The sequence below is a fragment of the Aedes albopictus genome, chromosome 1 (genome assembly GCF_035046485.1).
Source record: "Aedes albopictus strain Foshan chromosome 1, AalbF5, whole genome shotgun sequence".
NCBI lineage: Eukaryota > Metazoa > Arthropoda > Insecta > Diptera > Culicidae > Aedes > Aedes albopictus.
The window spans coordinates 335,106,669-335,129,545 of NC_085136.1; the positions used below are offsets into that span (position 1 = coordinate 335,106,669).

Here is a 22,877-nt window from a genome sequence, read left to right on the forward strand (position 1 = left end):
AGTTTTTTCGATACCTATATGTCCGCAATTATCATGACACATCCTTAAAACATTATCAATCATGTTTTTAGGAACAACTAATAAGTTTTTGCCATTATCTTTCCTAAATAAAACTCCATCAAGTAACACAAAATTTGGAAATGTAGAAGTTTCTAAATATTGTTTTATATTTTTCAATTTTAAGTCTTGTTCTTGAGCGATTATAATATTACTCTCTATCTGAGAATCATTTAGCAATCCAATTATATTTTCTGTCACTTTCTCCTTTTGCTTATTACTTTTTTCACTCATATGAAGTCGGCTAAGCGCGTCAACATGCTTCATTTTCTCCTCTTTTCTATATTCTAAATCAAAATCATAACTCTCTAAAAACAAGGCCCATCTATTTATTTTTGGATTGATTTCCTTTTTCTTTAAGGTTTGAACCAACGCGTTACAATCAGTAAATATTTTGAAACTTTTTCCAGCTAAATATACATGGAATCTTTTGATAGCATGAATGACCGCTAAGGTTTCTAACTCGAAGCTGTGAAGTTTTGATTCATATTCATCCGTTTTTTTACTAAAGAAGCTGACAGGATGAAATTTGTTATCTGATTGTTTCTGCAATAATATTGCCCCAAATCCAAATGAGCTGGCGTCACAATGCAGTTCAGTTTCTGCAAGCGGATCGAAAATTGCGAGAATAGGAGCTGTAATCAGTTTTTGTTTCAAAAGATTAAAAGCATTACTTTCTTCTTCATTAAAATAAAATACGGCATCTTTTTGTAGTAAATTATATAAAGGTCTGGCAATCACTGCAAAGTTTTGAATAAATTTTCTAAAATAACTCATTAATCCTAAAAACCTTTGAATATCTTTAGAATTTTGAGGAATAGGAAAATTTTTGACTGTTTCGATATGGGAGCTATTCGGTTTTCGACCTTTATTGTTGACTGTATAACCAAGATAATCGATTTCATTAAACAAGAATTTACACTTCTCCAAATTAATTTCCAATAAATTTTCACTTAATATTTCAAACACCTGTTGCAAAACTTCAAAATGTTCTGCAATTGTTTTTGTTGCTATTAATATATCATCCAAATACACACACAATTTCTCTTCTTTTATGAGTTTTTCGAAAATTTTATTTATATAACGTTGAAATACAGCAGGAGCATTGCATAGTCCAAATGGCACTCGTAAATACTCAAACTGACCACTTGGCGTTACAAAAGATGTATACTTTGTGCATTCTGGAGAAATTTTAATTTGGTGAAAACCAGATTTGAGGTCAAGAATCGAAAAATATTGCTTGTCCTTAAGATTATCAAACAAATCTTCTATGACTGGAAGCGGAAAATTGTCACGCACAGTATCTTTATTCAACTTTCTGTAGTCTACACAAAGTCTAATTTCATTATTTTTCTTAGGGATTAAAACAATTGGACTTGCAAAAGGTGAATTACTTTCCTTTATAATGCCCGCATCTAGAAGCTCTATAATTTTTTCATCAACCTTACGCTTTTGATCGAATGACAACCTTCGAGGCTTGTAATGGAAAGAATCTCCTTTCTTCAAACTTATAACCATCTCATAATGCGTTTTTGGTTGTAATGGTTTAGCAAAATTTTGGTACTTAGAAAGAAAAATTTCTGAAAATTTTGCCAAATGATCTTTTGAAATGTTGCCTATTTTAATATTTTCCAGAATATCGGAGTTGATATTATACAAATTATCATCACATACCTTTTTTCCGGGGTCTTCATTTTTCAAATTATCGGAATCAATTGAGCAAATTTTAATATCATTTTGAATTACTGTTCGAATATGGGGTTGCATGATGATATCTCGTCCAATGATTGCGTCGATAAGATTTAAAACATTATCCGGTACTACATAGAAATCAACACTGAAAGTAACATTTTGTATAGTAATTTTGTTGGTGAATAAACCTAAAATTTTAAGTCGCTTCCCACCGATACCCCGAAAAGTTTTGTAATTACTGATTCTTTTAATATCATTTGCATTGATCAATCCTCGGCGTATCAGTGAGATCGGACTTCCTGTGTCGAAAAGAGCTTTTAAATATGTACAATTATTCATTAATCTAAACTTTACCAATCCGTCACAATTACTTTGTCCATGGTATCGTCTTTTGTCCTCTAAAGTGTTTAAGGTTTCGTTTGATTTTGGTCTTGGTGCTTCAAATTTCCTTTCTCGTTTTTGATATCCGGTCTGTTGAACTGTACAATCCACAGCAAAATGTCCAGGGCGGTTACAGGAAAAACAAAGGTTCAGTTTCTTTTTCTCCGGTATTGGATCTAATCGTACCAAACGGAACGCTTGCATCACCTCGCTAACAGTTTGAAAATTTCGAATTCTGGCTTGATTCCGAAGCATCTGATCTTCAATTCCTTCCACCAAATATTCAATTAGTTCTTTCTCCGGTAAGTTTAGTTTCTGTGCCAGTAAGCGTTTCGATTGTAAGTACTCTTCAAAAGGTTCTCGTCCCGACCATGTCCGTCTCGAAAGTTGATCCCTCAATTGATATACGCTGATGTTGATTGTGAAAGTATCGTGTAAGTTTGCAGTCAATTCATCGTAGCTCTTCAACATGAAATCAGCGTCTGAGTGTAACCAGGACAGTGCTTTCCCTTTAAGTAGCTTGAATAGTACCATTTTCATAGTCTGGTCCTCTACATTGAGTGCTTGTTTCGTGTTGAATAATATTTTCAAAAAATGATTTGCATCTTCTTGATAAAGACCGGAGAATGTTGGCAGCATCGATGAAAGCTCTTCAGGGCGTAGATTGTTGCTTGGTAAATTTTTTTGTTGAAGGGAATTCAAATATGAGGAACTTGCTGATCTAACTTCACTAACGGTGGGTTGTTGATTGTGGATTGCGGAAGCGGCCGATGCTGGACTTACATGCGATTCTTCTCTGACTGGTGGTTGTACTGTGATCCTTGCTGTGAGAGTTTCTTCATCACGTTGAGCGAGACGTTCATCCCCAAGAATGAATTCCGCTGGACCTGATTCACTGGATTCTCCACGTGTTGCGAGACTTCCATCCCCAAGAACGGACTCCGCTGGTTGATTCGGTAGAGATTCAGATTCAGTATCGATGAAATTCTCCAAATTGCATTGTGCAGATCTGGTTTCAAACCGCTGCAGTTCATCAGTCGTTTTCTGGCTTCGTAAAAACATTTTCTTTTGGTAATCCCACTTCTGATTGTTGTAGGCGAATGATTGGACAACGGTGTGTTCTTTACAGTGGTTTATTACAGAATAATCCTAACATGTCATTTTGTCAGAGTCATAGCCTACTTAATTTTAGATTCATTCACCTTAACCTACTACAGAATCCTTCAAGAGTTCCTACTGGAAATCCTCCAGAACTTACTCCTAGAAATCCTCCAAAAATTCTGAGAATCATTCGGGAGGTCCTCCTTGACATTCTCTAAGAATTCAGAAACAAACGGCTCTATTATCCGAGTTGGATACCTGCATACCAAACTTCCCTATTCAAAATGGAAAACCCTCGAATTTTTAATTATTTCCGGAATTCTTTAACTTTGGTGAGGTGTTGAAATAAATATTACGCAACCAGAATCGCTGAACGTGCACTACGCCATCGTGACGTCCCCGATGAAATTGATACACAAAGTTAAACATATCCACTGACTGATTGCCAACTAACACAACTATGCATTGCTGCTGCATTCAATGACGTATCTCCTTCAAATTTTCACGTGGGTTTGGGTCTAGAGATGAACTAGCCTAGGGCTAAAAATCTCGTTAATACAGATAAAAACACATGTATCTTTAAAATATGTTCTACACAAGTCGAATAAGCGCCTTTGTTTCATTATACTTCGACTCAGAGTACAGGATGAAAAGCACGTGTTTTTTACTGATCAACAACTGAATTAATGTGTTGTTCAGTTGTTAACAATAATGTTCCGTGCTAATTCACCACAGCTGAATAGAAGTCGAAGTGTGATCATTATTAACCTTCCTTTTGTATCACGTTGGCAGTAGCTCGCTGACGTAATGTACGGTTTGGTTCAAAAATGACCCTGATGCCAAAGGAGGGTTGAGCCAGGGGAAGTTTATGCTTTGATTTGAATGCTTTAATTCATCATCTCTAGGATGGCGCAGATTGGAAGGCATGCGGCTAGCAATCGACGGGACTCGAGTTCGAATCTTGATGTAGGTAAATGTATGTGTAGTTATTATTTCATAATAGTTGTTCATAGCATAAACGCCAATCATAAGCTCTCGTGGAAATTGAAAAATTTTGCATGTTATTTATTTATGTTAAAGCTGAATAACAGCTTTACTATATATTTTAAAACGCTTTTAACAACAAACAGTTCAGTTGCAAAACTAAACTATTTTAAGACAAATAGTTTATGACATTCGGAATTTTAAAATGAATCTCGGAAAAACCTCTACAAAGTTTGAAATAACACCATGGCGTGCAATTTGACAAACTGAAATTTTAAACAAATCCGTCTGGCCTAATGCACCATTGACAACCACTAATTTATACAGAAAAAGTTTTTTTACTTTACCAAACGGTATTATACCAAATGTGATAAATCTATTCCATTCAGTTACGCAATTTGCAATATGTTGCGATATTTTAGTATGCAGGAGGATTTTATGATGTAAGTCTTAGAATAAGTTGAGGCGTTAATGAATACTATTCTGTAAGAACTGAAAACTTTTACCAGAATTTCTTCAAAAATCTTCCCAAGAATTACTTCAGGAGTTTTATTCAGCATTTCCCTCAGATTTGTTCGAATATTTGCTCAAGAATGCTTGCTCCAGGATTTCTCCTGGAATTCCTATAAAGTTTGTTTTCCAATAATTCAGCCTAAGAACTTCCCCATACATAGGTACTTCCTATAATTTCGCTAAGGATTCCACCAAAACTTCATTTTAAGATTCTTTCTGGAGTAACTCAGGGAAAAATTTCAGAAATTGCTCTTAGGTTTGCCGAAGGAAATGCTCAGAAGATGTTTTCGTCAATTCATCCATTTGTTTTAAAAGTTCCTTCGAAAATTGTATTCCAAGGATTCATCCAGAAATAGCTTTAAAAATTGCAACAGAAATTCCAAGATGATACCTACATAAATGTCTCTGAGGATTAACATAAAAAAATCTACAAAATTTCCTTCAAACGTTTCTCCAAGGATTTGTATACAACTTCTTTCTAGAATTTTCCTAGTGACAAGCAGGGCGCGGAGGCTGAAACATGCCGCATTTCGTCGTTCCCGCGTTTTCGTATTTTTCTTTGTGTTTTCGTTCGTACTTGAGTGGAACGCTGTTGGAAGAGTGAACGGTCGTCGGTCGTCAGTGACAAGCAGCGTCGGGTATTCTCGCTTATGTATTTTTTTCGGATTCTTCAATGGACGATCGAAGAATCAGCGAGTGGTGTGAACGAGTGCACATTTAATATGGTTGGACCGTTTGCATGCTGAGCCCAAAGCCAAACATAGAAAACCAGCTGGTCAGGATTACCCGGTGAGTTCGTTCCTTATTATTACTTTTTATATTTGAACATGACATATATGGGGATTTCGGAGGGGTAGCCTAAGGAAGTTAAATGAACTGGTTTCCGGGCAAATGTTCGTGGGGTGGCCAGACTTTGTCACGAGATAACAACAATCATGTTGTTTTCCGAAGGTCTCCAGTGAATTTAGCTTACCCTGCTACAACAAACCATCAGGTAGATCATTCCGTTCCGGTATGACTCTGCAGCCATAGGTAATCCTTGCGCTGATGGTGGGTACACAATCATCATCATCATCATCAACTTCTTTCTAGAATTTTCCTCAATAATTCTACCAAGTTCGTCCAAAGAATCGTTCTCAATGTTCACCGAATATTTGTCCAAACATTCAACTAAAAAGTCTCCCATGATTGTTCCAATTCTTAAATTCTTAAAAATTTCATCTGAATTTTTTTTTTTGTTGAAAATTCTCCTTCAATTTTTTTTCAGGGTTTTTTCTAATAATTTTGCCTATAGAAGTTTGCTTAGAAATTCCTGTTATAATTCCTTTAAAAGTTTCTGCAATTTTGAGCCTTCAGAAAATCTTAAAAAATTCTTCTGTTGACACCTTTAAAAATTGCTACGACGAGAAGGAAGACAACAATTTAGAAATTTATCTAAAAATTAATCGAAATTCACTCGCGATGGATTTTTCAAGAATTCATCTATATGTTATTTTGGGAAATCTTCTAAACTTTCCTCTAAAAACTTCTCCGAGAATTTCTTATAATTTCTGCAAGGATTCCTTCAAAATTTAAGAATTAACTCCAGGAATTTATCTAAAAAATCTCAAAAATATCCGAGGAATGGGCAGTAAATATTCTAATACTAAGTTCTTCAGAACTTTATTGAAAGTTTACTCAAAGATTTGTTTAGAAGTTCCTCCGATTTAGACACAAAAACTTGAAGCATTGTAGGTAAAATCCGTTTAATTAACAAATTGTGAAGTAAGTCTGTGTAAAAAATACTACTTGTTTTGGTGGGATTAGAACTCACGACTCCGTATCGCCCGTCCAGTGCTTTAATCAACTAAACCACAGAACAAGTTACGATTCTGCGGAATAGAAAGTTAACCTGTTCATCTGCCACAACTTTATCTCTCCTTTCGGCTTTAGATGTCAATCTCCCGCACTTTCGCGGCCTATGCTGAACAAGTGCGCACGTACTTTTTTACAATGTTGGAAAGGGAGAATCAAGGTATGCTGTTTCGAAGTCGGACGCAATTTTTTTAGTTTTTCGGTACTTTTATTTTTTGCTATGTGTTCCAGCATATTGTACAGGAATCCAGCAATTACAATCGCTGACTGCATTCAGCACAAATAAATATAGCAGCTTGCTGAATACCAACATAAATTAGGGTAGTAGGTATTAATAGGTTATGATTCAAGTAAGAATTATTCAGTTGTCAATATACCATCCACACTAATGGTATTTCACATCAAAGGCATAACCTTTCAAATTTAGTAATATGTTATACTAGCTATCCCGGCAAACGTTGTCTTGCCAAGCTGTGGTGGTTTGACAACTGTTGAGCTCTTAACGTCACAGCACTCCTGATTGGTTTTATTTCGATCGTGTTGATTTCCTTCCCAGCTCACGAAAATCAGTATTTTAGCAATTTTCTTACTTTTCTAGTTTATTTTCATTACTTTTTATACATATAAACACAGTCACCATGAATACGAATCGAACCGTGCAAGAGTCATGCTGATCGGTTCACCCGTTCGTGAGTTTTGTTGCCTCAAAGGTACATCAAACTCATTTTTATATATATATATATAGATATATAGATTACTTATTTAAATGTTGTGATCCCCTCTCAATATGTACCACGCCAGAGAAAATCGATATAAAGTAAAGAAGATTTTGTTTTTGCTACTTACATGTCACCGTGATGTACTGGGGTCCTCTATCGTTGGGGCTCTGGGCCTGGACGACCGCAACCTGAGCGGTCACGTGCTGCTGACCGGTTCCGTTGACGGTTGTTGGCGTTGTTTCTGCGCTCTCGACGCCGCCGCCGCCCACCGCCAACTGGACACCAACCTTGGAGTCCTCCGGTGGATCCGCTTCGTCGATCGGCACAATGTCGATGACGGTTCCGTTGGGATGGATCACGATTTTTTTCTGCAATGTGGAACACTGTTTTGGGGGACAAAGTTCAGCGATTTTGGAACGGGGGAAAGAACGCGTCTGGGAAGCAGACTGTGCTTACCTGTTGGATGATCTGCTGCAGGGTCAAGGTCCCGTTGGCCGTGTCTAGAAGATTTGCAATGCTAAGGTTATTGGCGATCAGGCTGGTCGGAATGACGGCGGGTGTTGTGGCCGCAGCAGCTGCGTTGGCAGCCGCTACCGTCGCCGTTTGGTTGGATATGGATTTTCCTGTACCGTTTTTAAGGGCAGCCGTGGGAATGGCCGTGATGGTTGGGGCGACCGTAACCGTTGGGGATGTTACTGCTATGGACGAGCAGTCACTCGAGGGTGATCCTCCGGACGGACCACCGGGACTCTGCGAAGGAGTCACCGGTGCGGCAACCGTTGTGGTAGGGGAGGTTGGGGTAGGATTCGCGATTGGGGTTACGGTTATGAAACTACGCTGCGTTGCCAACCGGGTTGCCATTTTGATCGGTTCTTAGATTTAGTTGACTATGGTTTTAAGGTAATTACGTGGTGAATGGATATTACTTTGTTGAACCCTGTATCGGTTATGGTATGTGCGAATAGTACGATCGGTTACTACTACGATATGGTATAGAATTTAATTGGATATTCATGCACGACAAATTTGGTATACGGTAAGATGAAACGCTGTGGTTGCTGTTTTAAGGCTTTTCGGTGTTTGAGAGAATTGAGGCAATCTGAAAAAGAGAGAAGTAAAAAACACTTGATTAACATTCTTGTACATAAATTTTGTTCTTTTAGCTCTTATTTTCAACATTTGTGTTGTAGCTTTTGCGTTTCATTCCCTTATGTTACAGAAATATGGAAGCTTTACAAAGCTTGAACTTTTCTTCTTAGTTCTATTCATCACCCAGTTCCATTGCCGAATTTCAGATTTTATCCCCGGCATATGGCTGACATTCAGTCTGTATCTAAAGCAAACCACCCACGCCAACCTTGCTGTTTCTTTATTTGTGTATATTTTTCAACATCAGTCGGTATACCCCCCGGCATCGCGGGGGAATAAAAGTGCACTATTTTTTACACTCTTGCTACTCATTCTGTACAACACGAATAGAAGATGGCTGGAAGTAACCTAAAACCGCCCGATTTCGTCGGGCGAATATAGCCCAAAACACGCTGCTCATACCAACGTCTGCCAGATAGTATACATTAGACTGGTTTGAATTATGTAATTCGGTAACATTTCAGAATGATTGAAATGTTTGTAAGTTGTAAAACTATTTGAAAGGTTACAATTTTCGGCCCTCTTCACCACCGTGGGTGCCCAGAACTGAAAGTAAGTAAGTTACAATTTTCGCCTGAAAATTTGGAGTACATTGTATTGTATTGTGAAACCTCCAATTTCTGGAAAATTCCTGGATAATTTATTGTAACAAATCCTGTGGAAGTCATGAATAAAACTTTGCAGATGTCCTTAGAAGAAATAATCTAAGACTGTACAACAAACGAAATTTTTGGGACTTGCTAAACCTAAGGTTTTTAAAAGAATTTTGGAGTCTTTGCGAGAAGTTAGAGAAAGATTTCACGGAAACACTCTTGGAGAGTTAAAGTAATTTCCTTAAAAAATACGAGTCTTCTTCTAACTATTGTCGCATTCGATCAACCCTTTCAATAGATACATATACAATAGGGCAGTTCAGACTTTATACATGTCAAAAATTAAAAGCTCCCATATGTTCATTGGTGCAAAACTAGAGTCCTGTCAAATTTTCAGCCATTTCGGTGGTGATTTAATGGTGGCCCAAAAGCAAAATAGGTTTATATGGGAGTTACTATGGCGAATTTTGAAAAAAGGTTCTCCGCACTGTAGAGCATAAACACATGGATGAACTCATATGGTCAAAGTCAAATTGAATTCTTTAGACCTCAATGATGAATGTTGCCGAAGACCGCAACTCGTTTCGACTCACGAGACAAAAGTTATTAATCAAAATTCATCCATGGATGCTTGAACAGAAGACCGCAGCTCGATCGACACGCTTGACACGCAATCATAGTATGCTTATTACCTTCTGGCACACCTTGCAGGACATCCTATATAAAGTTGCGCATGCGAGTGAGAATTTGTTTAATAACTTCCCAACTAACATTTATTGTGAATGTAAACGTCAACAAAGCGTCCTCAATACGGCTTGATGCTGAGTTGCTGTGTTGTACATATGGACGGAAGCTTCTATGCAAGCCCTATACCAATGAACCTGGAATCCACATGTATATGTTGTGCGAGCAGCTTCTATGGCACTAAGTCGTAGCTCTTTTCTCGGCTTCTATGTAACTACTAACGCTGTAATGTTTACATTGAACAAGCTGTGTACCGTATGCGTGATAATGTTTGCACCATCGTTAAATAAAATTCCAGTTTTACTTGTGAAGATAATGTATTGGTTTTATTTGCAGGCATTTAAGCTATAACTCATACCATAGTAGGCTGTGAATAAAAAGTGTTGATTTTCTTAGTTTAACACTTGCATAATGACTAAGTGGCAACCTAGCTCGTGATTTGTCCACGCGCAAATGTCGAAAAGTATCAGTGGTAATGTCAAAGTCAAGATTAACAATTTTTGAATTTATTTTTTTATTTTGACATTGCCTAATGGTGTAGACATTGACACACAAACAAAAGTTGTAATCACTATTGATTCTGGAATTTGGTATGGATCGATAGTTTTTCGGAAATCGAAAAAAACGGAGGTTGCGTTCGGGCAAATTCAAGACTTTCTTATATGGCGCTACTCGTAGCTCCTGGATGCCATTGGTAATAATGTAAGTTTTTTTTTCTATGGTCGAAGGATCATAAAGGCCACCGTAATTTTCCTTTTCGATATGCCATGCCGTTAAGTCGCTGATTTCGCGTTTCTTTGCCATTTTTCTCATTGAGCGCATATAATTCACTCAAATCTTATTTTTGGTGGCAGCGATAGCTTTCTTAATCCGTGTTAACGTTGGACGACCAGTGGACACCTTCGGGAATAGTTGCCCTTGCTTTTTTTCGGTCTAAGACTGTTTTACGGTTCTCCTGAACACTCCTGAAATGTCTTTTTTAATATTTGCGCGTGGACAAGTCCCGACTACCGCTGCTACCCCTTCATGGGGCAAATTTTAAACTTAAGAAATCGGATTTTTTTACCCGCAACCTACTGTGATATGAGTTAGAGCTTACGTGCATGCAATAAAAACCAAGAAATTGTGTGTACAGGTGATATGGGTACCTTATTTGTACGATGGTGCAAACATTATCACGCATACGGTAGTTGCGTCAACAGGTTTTTCGTCACTGCTTTCAGCTAGAAGAATGTTCTTTAAACAGCTACAAAGCGCTGCTGTTGTGTGTATTTGGCAACATTACAAAACGTACTGTATAAAAGCAGCTGTTGTATTGGCTGGAACACTTACTCGATTTGCACATCTTCTGGCAAATCTTCCGACATTGAATTAATGTGCAATAAAAGCAACCCAAATATGAATTTCAAATAACTCAACGTACATATGTACAGATGGGTAAATTATTGGTTAAGCTGGGAAAAAATCTACAGCTCAGGTGAGATTTGAACTCACGACCCTTATTCGCTAGACAAGTGCGCACAGCATGCTTTACCAACTAAGCTACCGAGCCAATTAATAACCCGGCAACCTAGTTGTCATAAGGTTCAATTCTAATCTCATCGATCTATATGATTATATCAGATGAAAGTCTGAACTGCCCTAATATACACTTGTTCATAGATCTGTCAAAGTTTCCACTTTCTAATATAAAAAATCACCTAAAACCGAAAAAGGTACCCGGGTGCTCTGCCAGCTTAAAGGACTTACTCGGGCATTCTTGCATGATTATTCCTTCTAAGATTATTGATTCTAATAATTCCTATAGAATTTTTTCCATTCCTCAGAGAATGCCTCCAAGGACTCCTTCATGAATTGTTCCATTGATTCTTCCAGTGATTTCTACATGTTTTTTTTTTCAAGGATAATCGCTAAAAATCTACAAAAACAAGAATTCGTCTAAGGATACCTCCATACAATATCCGAATGATTAAATTTACTCAAATCTTCAAAGGATTTTTTCTGAAAACCTTCCACTAGATTATTCCAGAGGAGTCTATTATGCGATATAGTGAAGCAAAACAAATGCATAATAATCGTACAACGGTACAATACGTAAACAAATATGTAATACACTCTTGAATACACTAGGACATCACATATGAACACACACAACTTCTTCTTCTTCTCCTTCTTTATGGTTCGACGTCCCCAATGGGACTTGGCTTGCCTCACTTCAACTTAGTGTTCTTCCACAGTTATTATTTGAAGGACTTTCTTTGCCTGCCATTGCATGAATTTGTATATTGTGAGGCAAGTACAATGATAGGGTAGGTAATCAAAATTTGAACCAAATTGCGGCTTTCTGAAGCAGTGCAAATTTTAAGTGATTTTTTCTCCCACATGGAAATAATTTACTACGGCAAAATCGTATGTACATGAAAGCCACGGGTATAAGTTTTTTGTTAAATGGTAAAAAGTTTGTATTTGCACCAAATTTCATTGAAATATTTGATTTTTCATCAACAATGATTTTAATCTTAATTTGAACCATCGTAATCATAATTTGAACCAATTTTAATCTTAATTTGAACTACTGGCGGCAGCAGCTCGAGCAACTCACAAAACAGCCAATTCCATGCTAAACAATGAAAAATCACATGAATCAGCTAATTCTCATACCTATTTTTCATTAGGCAGTGGAATCTCAACTCAGAATGTTTGAAATTCTTTAGGAATTTGGAAACTAAATTTGGACTTTTTCATCCCGCAAGAGTAAACAAAGCAACCACTAGCGCAGTCTACAGGCCAACACTAGAAGCTCACCCCGTTTACTAGTTCAAATTTAGATTACAAATGGTTCAACTTAAGATAACATTCTCCAAGTAAGAATCATTTAAATTTGATAATTTTATGACAAATAATGCGGAATATTATTCGGTTGGTCGATTCTACGATAAATAGGCTTTCATTTTTTTTTTTATAAACATATTTATTTGGAACACATTCACAGTTATGTACAATACATTTTACAAAACGTTACAAAACTTAAATCAACATATAATCTAACATAAAATCTAATGCGTCTATAGTCAAATTTTCGGCATCTAAGATAAACTTTATATAAACTATGAACAATTTGAGAGCTTTGTTTTTCGCACTAATGTTGATGCCATTTGACGTGTTCACATATTGCGTGTGATACAATGCATGAGCTGTACGAGTGCACCAAAAATGTGCTTTCTCTGGGGGGAAATGGGTGAAATCACAGTGATTTTTCAATTGCTTGTTTTCCATGACAAAAACGCTTTTTTCAATGCTTTTAAAGTCCATGTTATCAGGTTATATTACGGAAAACTGTTTAACATCTTTTTCGGGACAATATTTGCATGAAAAGTACGTCGTTTTAATGAATTTTGAAATGGTTCAAATTAAGATTACAATTTGACTAGTTCAAAGTTTGATTTCTTACCCTACACTATGCCCAGGGAGTCGAGAAAATTTTCCCGACTGGAACGGTAATCGAACCCGCCGACTCCAGATTAGCGATCCATAGCCTTAACCACTAGGCAAACTGGAGACCCAGGTTAGTGATGCAAAAACGAAATTCAATGCCTCATGTGAAAATCTCTTTTTTGTTTACATTTGTTACATTCGGTGTTTGGTAAAGTTATGCTTGAATTCCTCTAGAGTTTTCAGGCGTTTCAAGGCCTTTCAGTCAATTCCATGGAGGTTCTGGGGGAAATTTTAGAGGCATTTCAGGGCGTTTCATAACGTTTCAAGGCGTTTCATGGCCCAAGCAGCACACAAGCCACAAAGGAGTGTCGATAGCGCAGGTTTTTGATTGGACACGAGTCAATTTTACGTTATTCTGCCTTTCAGTTGGATTTACATAAATGTAGCTCCTGTACAACCAAAAATCTGCGCTGGCGACACTTCTATGTGACTTGTATGCTGCTTAGGGGGAATGACGTTTGCAGGGCGTTTCAGAGGGAATCAGAGGGATTTTAGGCGACTACAAGAGCTATCAGGACAGTTTCATGGGGGTTATAGGCGAGTTTTCAGAAGCGTTTCAAGCACTTCAGGTTTTAGGGAGGTTCAAGAAGCGTATAAATGTGTTGGAAGATGTTCCAGGGCGTTTCGGAAGGTTTTAGAAGGGTTGAAGGGGCTACTACACGGGCTCTCGCGTTAGTTCCAAGAAGGCTTTAAGGGGTTTTCAGAAGCGGTTTCGTGCGTTACAAGGCATTTCAGGGAATTACAGAGGGTCTCAAAGGGAACTGCTTGGGCTCTCAGGACAGTTCCATGGGGGTTTAGTGGGATTTCAAAAGCGTTTTAGGGCGTTTAAAAAGGCTTCAGAGAGATTTTAGAGGGCTCTTGGGTCAGTTACATGTGGCCTTTAGGAGGATTTCAGAAGCGCTTCAGTGCGTTTTAGGATGTTTCAGAAGGTTTAGGATGAGCCAAACACTCCTATGCTTCACTCGCTGCCCCTTTCCCGTAAACCACCCTTATCTCTAATCTTAAGTACTCCATCTGTTTTGAATACATTCAAACTCCATTTAGATAAAGTTACCTAAATCGAGGTATCTTTTTTTTTTTTTTTTTTTTTGAAAGGTTTCTAGCGGCACGCCGACGGACGTAGAAACCTCTCCCATCACTGTACGCACAAGCGTCTCGCGTTTGCGCGGACAACGACAGTTCACTAGGCCTTTGGATAGGATAGAGTACGTAATCCTTCAGAAGCAGTTCACCAGCCGTGCACGGAACATGTCGTCCAGTAAGACACTGTTGCGTACTGACTCAGAAGGTTACGGTAGAAGGTGTGAAAGTTTCGGTTTTGTCATATGGTCAATTTTGTATTTGTTTTTTTTTTGTCATGTCAAGCTTTAAAGAATGTTATTGTTCATACTTATGCTGTGCCCTATAATTCAGTAATCTTTGGTGTGTCTATGATCTGTTAGATAGTCGATGTGTTTGTTATGTCCATTTTCGTTGATCCTCATTTTAGTATTGTTTTTATTATCTTTGAAAGTTGTCTTTCGTTGTCTTTAAGTCCATATTAAAGAAAACCTTTCATACACTCAGTCGAAAAATCTAATTTGTCATAAATAGTCTACGTTAGTCAAAGTCGAAGTAGTCAGTTTTTGTCGATTTCGTCTTGATCACACGTTAGCTTCGAATCTATAAGCAAGCACTGTTAAATGTTGCACTTCCCACTATTAGTGACTTAGTTATTTTAAATTGATATTGAAAATTATAGAGAAAATTGAATAACGAAAGCACATCAAATGTTGAGAACTATGTATTAGCAAATTGAATACGCGAGATACTACTAATTATTTCATATTTGAATTAAATTTGTATTTGTATAGTGTATTTGTTAAAATTAACCGAGTAGTGGGAAGCCCAGGAAACAGTTCAAAGTCTGCTAAAGATTCCGAGACTCGTCACAAAACACAAAAAATTGCATTATGATTCACAACGACTCTCGAAACCTTCCCAGACTCAATAGACCAGAACTGTTTTCTGGGTATAGAAACTACTAGGCCCCAGCAGGTCCCTCCTGTTTATCGAGCATTTCTGATAAATCAGCCATACTCCATCTGTAGCAGCCGGTTCGCAATGAACCGTTGGAGGCGCATTAAAGTGTTAAAGGTGATATTTTCATTACAAGAATTACAATTAACATCCTTCACTTTAATACCGTCGAACCCTGTGATCTTGGCCAGGGAGTTACCTAAATCGAGGTATCTACATAGATTTTACCTAGATGGGTTCTTAACAGAAGTTCCAGTGTAGATATGGTAGATACCAAGCTTCCTTCCGGTAATTTTCTAAAAGGCTCGTCTGAAAAGGTTTTAAGGGATTTCCCCTGAAAACTTCTCAAAGATTATTTCAGAAGTCTTCTAACTCTTTTTAAAAAATCTAATAAGACCTCTTCCAGCCTTTTTTTTCCAAGAACTCTTTCAGGATTTTTTAAAGATTTATTACAAGGATTCCTCCAGAATTTTCTCTATAGGTTTGTTAAAGAATATCAACAAGGATTATTCCAAAAATTCTTCCAATAACTTCTCAAGAAACTCTGCTAAATGTTTTACGAGGTATTATTTCAAAAAAAAAATACATTTTTTTTTAAATAATGCTCTAGAAAAAATTAAAAAATTAAAAATGAAACTTGGATGAATGAAGGAATTATTCGAATAATTCCTGGGTCAGTCCTTGAGGGACTTCCAGAAAAATCTTGGGAAAAAAATCATAGAATAATTCCTGGGAAATTTTAAGTAGGCATCTTTAGAATAATTCCTGGAGAAATCATTAAATTTCTCGGAACGATTCCTGAAGTAGGGTATTGGTTCCCTTCTTAAGCATGTGGCTCCCATTTTCATCCTACGAAAAACAAAGGATTGAAGCGCTGTTTGTTTAGTTTCTTATTTTTGTATTTTTTATTAGAAGTGAGCACGCATGAAAACAAAAAGAGCGGAATCGATCGGTGCCGTAATCGCTTGTTTTCGAATAGGATGAATATTAGTATGGTACACGCTTGTATGGAAAAAATAAATCCTCGCTCCAGTCGACTTTTTCGATCCCATTTAGGTCCCATATGAACTGTACAAAATTTCAGCGCAATCGATGAAACTATAATTTAGCGCAAGCGGTTCAAAGATTGCATAGGATTTACTATGGGAAAAGTTACACTTTCAGATAAAAAATCCCAGAGATCGTCCCTTGTCTCCTTAATTCAAATCGATCAATGTTTCTTGTAGAAAAATCAATTATGAAAGTTTCCTTTGAAGACCGCAAAACAATTGGATGCTTGTGGAAAAAGTTATTGATTTATTACCGATTAGTGATCCAACGAACGGCATTTTATTTTGTTTTATCAGCAGCACTGCTGCTGCCGTTGTTGCATGGGGTGGCGGGAGGCATCACCGCCCCCAGAAACAGCAGCAGCCAAGGCAGCAGCTACAGTGCTGCTAATAAAACAAAACAAAAAGCCGTTCATTAGATCACTAATCGGTAATAAATCAATAACTTTTTCCACAAGCATCCAATCGTTTTGCGGTCTTCGAAGTAAAGTTTCATAATTGATTTTTGTACAAGAAACATTGATCGATTTGAATTAAGGAGACAAGGGACGACCTCTGGGATTTTTTATCTGAAAGTGTACCTTTTCCCATAGTAAATCCTATGAAAACTTTGAACCGCTTGCGCTAAATTATAGTTTCACCGATTGCGCTGAAATTTTGCACAGTTCATATGGGACCTAAATGGAATCTAAAAAGTCGACTGGAGCGAGGATTTGATATTTGTCCCATACTAATGAATATGGGAGCATGAGATTACTGATGGCACACATACCAAATGTCCAAAACCATGGAAAAAATGGTAAATATTTGGATGCATCCTTGAAAAAAACATTGAAGAATACTTAGAAAATCTCCAGGCGATGGATTAATGGAATCATTGGAGAAATTCCTGGATGAATCGTTGGAAGAATTTCTAAAATTTTCACTGCATAATTCTGAACAATTTTTTAGAGCAATTTCTGGGGTTCCTGAAATGAATTCTTAGAATAATTCTCGGAATATTTTTTTCAAAGTTTTTGGAGTGTTCTAAGAGTAATCCTAGAAGGAAGGAATTAATAATGATTCCAGGAAAACTTCTATTTTAAATCCTCTGAGGAATTTCAGCCAGAATTTTTGAGAAAGTTTTGAAAGAATTTCTAAAAATTTCCAAAGTGATCGTTGAAAATTTTCTCAAAGAAATGCAGGAGCAATTTTTGGAAGAAACCTTTGAGGAATTCCTGTAAGAATCCGTAGAAAAACCCATGGAAGAATCCCTGGTAGATGGATTGCAGGAGTCCCTGAAGGGTTTCTAGTAAAAATAATATGATGATTTTTTTGAAGTATCCTCACAAGGTCTCGAGAAAGTTCTGGAACAATCTTTAGGCACATTTTCGGCAGAAAATAAGTAGAACTTACAAAAAATAGGAATTCTTGTATAAATCTTCAGTTTTTTTTGTAGAATTGTAGAAAGATTTGGAAGAATTTTGCGAAAACTCTTGAAGTAAACATTTGAAATCCTAGTAGAATGAATTTCTTGAAAAGTTTTTTGGATGAACTTTGAGCGATTTTTTTTAGAAAGATTCTTGGAACATTTACTGGAAGAATTCTTAAAGAAGGAAAAAAAAATAAACCCCAAAAATCCTAGTAGAAATGTCTGAGGATTTTTGGAAGAAATCTTCGTGAAGTTTTTGGATGAACTCGTTTCGTAGAAGAATCCATGAAGGAAATCTTGGAGAAAATCATCCAGGAATTCTTCCATAAATTGCTGAGAGATTCCATGGAGAAATTCCTAGATAAAAACTTTTGAAACAAATCCAGGATGATTTCTTGAGGATTCTAATAGGAATCCAGAAAATTATCTTGTTGGATGTCTAAAAAAGTTTTAGATAGTCTCTAGGACAAATTTTTGGGAGAATCTTTAGAAGAAATCTTTGAGTAATTCTTGGACGAATTATTGAGAGAATACTGGTTTTCGGCTACGCAGTCTTTATTTAATTACCGACGAAAAATTGCGCCATTGTTGGTACAAGCTGTGAAGTGAGAAAAGCGAAATATTTCAAGTCATGTACCAAAACATAAGCAACCGAACAGTTGTAGTTAGACCAAACATAAGAAAAATAACGTCACAAATAAATGTTTACCCCTTGAGGATGACACACACCAAGAGTCGAAACGTTGGGAAAATATAGAACGTCGTTAATTAAATAAAGACTGCGTAGCCGAAAACCAGTAATTAAACCATACAGTCGATCATTTATCAATTATTGAGAGAATTCATGGAAAAATCTTCGGAAGAATTCGTGGAGGGATTCATGACGAAAATCTTCTGGAGTACTTGAGGGATATATGTCGAAGTTTGTGGAAGAATTCGAAATGATTTCTAGTGAATCCTTGGAGGAATTCTTGGTGGAATCCCTAGAGGAATGCTTGAATGTTTTTCTTGAGGGAATCGTTGAAGAAATTGCTGGATAATTTCTTTGGAAAACCTGTTGGATTTAAAATCAAGTTCCACGAACTAGAGACGTGGGGAATGTCTTGACTTTTTTGTTCCCGTAGTTTTCCTCAAAATTGCTAATTTCCTTCTAAAAAACATATTATGAAAACAATAGCTTCCAAAATCATCAGATTCTTTCCAAAATCATCTGTGAATATATACTTATTAGTTCCTACAGTTTTGAGCTTTCAACAATGACGTGTGTCCAGAATTTTTTGATTTCTTACGAAGCTACCAGACTTCCCCAGTAAATTCAAGACTCCTTCCTTTACTTAAGATTTCGTCTACACTTTCATCCCCTGCCGATTAACTTTTCTCGGAATCATCAAAATGATAATGTTAGTTATGTTAATGTTAAATCATTAGTCACTCGAGTCAAGAGATTTGTAACAAAACGTACATATAAAAAATATGTTTTAAAACGGATAACAGAACTTATAATTTATAATTTAAAATTTATAATTTTGTTATAATTTGAAAAGCTTAATCAAACTAAGTTTGATGTAATCTTGATATAATTATATTTCAATTTGTTATATTTGTATTTTAACTGGAAAGAGTTCTGTTAGAACTTTTGATATTGTAACTACGGTTTTTTTTTATCTAATTCTCGTCATACTAAGTACCGACCAAAAATGATCGAGTGTATTTTTGCACCTCGCCTAATGCCTCATAGCCAGTTTGGTTCAATGATTAATTCATAAATCCAGACCATGCCTGTACCTTCTCTGGGACGAAGACAGCTTGTTGTTTACCAATGAAAAAAAAGCATTTTTTTAATAATTCTGCAGCAGTGGAATCCAACTTTGAAGTGGCACAGAGCTGTTGTGAGGTGTTAATAGAACTTCAGTTCAATAAGTGAATCTGGCGAAGCAAAAATTGAGCGATGATGAAGAACAATTCGGCAAACTGTTGCTTAGGTGCAGTTGCCTTCGTCATACGCAAAACAAGAACAATTGAAAAGTCGTAAGTGGAGTGAAATTGAAAAGTGAAATTTTTCGATTTCCAGTGCTATAGAGGCTGGTTATTGACAGTATACATGTTTTTGCTTTCATCATCTTATGAGCTATAGGTAAGTTGGAATAATTTTCGTTATTGACTAAATTCCATCTGATATGACGGGAAATAGCGCATATGACGAAGTAAATTTCTACCCTACCAACGGTATCTTCGAAGGGAGTGACAATAAGTCAGGGGGTGAGATTGGGTTAAAAATAAAAATTTCAAATATCTCATCAAATGTTTGAAATTTATATTGTAAACTTTACACGTCATAACGCAGAATAAGAATACTATGGGTGCAAAAAAGCAAAAACCTTAGAGAAAAAAAAACAAGGCAAACGAACAAATTTAAGACACAAAACTGGTTTAATCATTTTAATAGAAATTGTGCTAAATTGTTACAATCAGCACAATTATTGTTGTTACTACCACTAAATGGATTATTTAACCTAGAAAAATTTTTTTTTCGATGTTTGGTACGAAAACAGAATCCCGCTGTAGTTTGAACCAGTCTAACATGCTCGACTTACTCGCGGAAAAATCCTGCACCGCGCGCTCCGACCACCACCGTTTCTATGGACAACGCGGAAAACGCTTGGTGGCGTAGCGTTACCCTCACCGGGCACCTCACCTCACAGCAGGGGGAGAAACTGACGCAGGTTTTCCTTTTTTTTTTCTTGCAATCATAGGTAAAAGTATAATCACTTCATTACCGGGAATTAGCCTAATGAATGCACAGCTTTCCACGGAACTCCTCACAATCACTCGAGATGGATTTCCGCTGCTTCCCACTTTCCACAGCAGGATGACCACCACCACATCACCCAAAACGGTAGGTTGCAGAAGGTTGCAGATAATCCACGGTTCACTTACATTTAATTTTCCACACTTTGAGGGTTGTTCCTTGACTTCCGCGAATCAACGACGCAAAATAGATTCATTTCCACACAAAACTAAAAACGTTCACAATCCGTTTCCTGGAGATGATCTCCCCGGTGGATGTTTTGCTCCTGGTGGTTAGCGTCTAGACAGAAAACTAGCACTTCTTTCCGGTGGTCGCTATAAACAGAACGCACTGAAGATTCCAGACTAAACAAACAGTGCCTCGCGGCAGACTTAACTTTCTTCTTCGGACTGAACCACTTTGAACTCCTTGATGATGTCGTGTGGGTATCTCCATAGGGACCGCGATCAACTGGATGGACGGTTGGTTGGTTACCTGGTAGAAGCCTGGTGCTTTTTCCTCTCGAGGTTTCCTAGGGGGAAGGGAATTCGGTAGTAGCAGTGCCATATTGATCAAACAGCAGCAAACAACACTGGAGCAGAGGGGTTCCCAAATGTTAACTGTCTAGTTTTCGGCCTTGCACTCACAGTCTTCGTGACAATGTTGCAACCAATTGGGATTCAAGAATATTTCGGACCATAAGAACCATGTTATTATTTTCAATTATCAACTATCAAAATGCTCGTAGAACAAGTAATAAACTAAACTCAGAGATTAGACTTGATAATAATTAGAATATAACGCTATTTGAACACTAATTAAAATACCATGAAACGGACTCACCAACATTAACCTGTCTTATGAATGGAAACATTTCTCAAAACAAACTCAACTTTTGATTTGGGAAAATTCAAATCCTATCAATTGAGAACCCCTGCCGTAGAACATCTAACGGCTGCAAGCGCAAACTAACCGCGAACGCAAGCCAGCGAAGGTGGCATACGACGATGGGGGTCAAAAACGAATTCGTTCCGCATGGGTACATTCGCTGCTGCTGCTTGCCATTCGGGGGTTCAGGTCCTGACGGTTCGCGGTTTCCTGCCTATTCCCGTCCCGTTGTGTTGCAAGTTGGGCAGGCATACATAACATTCGTACTAGCAGCGCGCACGGTGCCATATGTGTACGGTACGGCTGGCTGGATGGACGAACGGGCTCGAGCCTAGCCGAGCGTATCCTGACAGTACTCCTGAGTCCTGATGCAAATGTGCCTTCTCAACTGTCCTGAGGGTCGTTGCTCGCCGTTCAGTTGTTTGATGCGGAAGGAAGCTTTTCGTATTTGGGAACGCGTACTTTGGCTGTTGAGTTTTCCTTCGGCGCAAAGTCAATGGCCTTATTCCTCCGATTTCTGTAATTTTTGAGCAACCACAAACCTTATTCCAAGTATTTATAATTTGTTCTTCAATAGCAATAACACTAGTTCACAGGCTTTTGAACTAGGTAAGCTAATAGTCTTGTTTAGTATAAGATTCTTTTCAAATTCCCAAAGCCAGCGATTTAAAATCATTTTTTGGATTATCATTAATTTTAATCGTGCATTAGGGTTATCAGTGCTGCTATTGGTCATAATCGTGACCACTAGACTGGGTCAACAAATTCGATTTTTTGGAACAAAGCTTTTTCGATTCCTTTTAGCGTCCAAAACAACTGTGCAAAATTTGGGAACGATTGGTTGCAACCCCGTTTTCCGCATTGCGATTGAAATTTGTATGAAATTTAGTATGGGTTAGTATGGGAAAACGTGCTTTTTCGCATTTTTTCTAATAAATTGTTTTATTTTGTCTAAAACGATCTAACCAATGGCGTTGAAGTATAGCCAAGGATATGCCGAGAAACTTTGCCGAAGACCGCAAAGTGATCCGTCACTTGTGAAAAAAGTTACATCGTTCAGATTACCCGGTGGTGCTTAACAATTAACATGTAAACAGGGCTGGTAGCGATCAGGTGGCAAAATAATAGTGACTTTAATCTAATCTAATCTAATCTAATCTAACGCATACGCAGCCAGTACAAGAAAGCATCCTGGAAAATAATCGGGTTAGATTACGCCCAATTATTTTTCTTGTCAATATTGATGCTTGCAGCATCAAAGCGGCCAGGCCTACTGCGTAGCGTTTACCGCAGAGATGATTCTTTGAAATTCTTCGACTATAATAAACTTTCGTTTAACATCGAATCACTTCTCGAATCTACAGGGGAGGAAGGATGCGTGGACATACCGTACCAAACGCTCCGAGATATTTGCAATTATATGGTTCAATATATACAATA

The 22,877-nt window shown here is 37.4% G+C and overlaps 2 protein-coding genes across 5 annotated transcripts in view; both read right to left on the reverse strand.

Annotated features, from left to right (window-relative positions):
- Positions 1–21,181, reverse strand: part of LOC134285823 (mucin-7-like) — a 30,164-nt gene extending 8,983 nt beyond the window's left edge. Inside the window, exons 1-4 of one of the 4 annotated variants that reach the window (XM_062847430.1) lie at positions 20,699–21,181; positions 7,931–8,400; positions 7,758–7,801; positions 7,429–7,669 (exon numbers count right to left, since the gene is read on the reverse strand). In XM_062847430.1, coding sequence (XP_062703414.1) covers positions 7,429–7,669; positions 7,758–7,801; positions 7,931–8,162 — 517 coding nt within the window. In that variant the 5' untranslated portion in view covers positions 8,163–8,400; positions 20,699–21,181. Of the gene's footprint in view, positions 1–7,428; positions 7,685–7,757; positions 8,401–20,698 lie in introns of all 4 variants that reach the window. The other 3 variants (XM_062847429.1, XM_062847428.1, XM_062847426.1) reach the window with 3 other exon arrangements.
- Positions 1–22,877, reverse strand: part of LOC134285824 (uncharacterized) — a 392,906-nt gene that overhangs the window by 40,835 nt on the left and 329,194 nt on the right. The gene's annotated exons all lie outside the window — the stretch shown is intronic.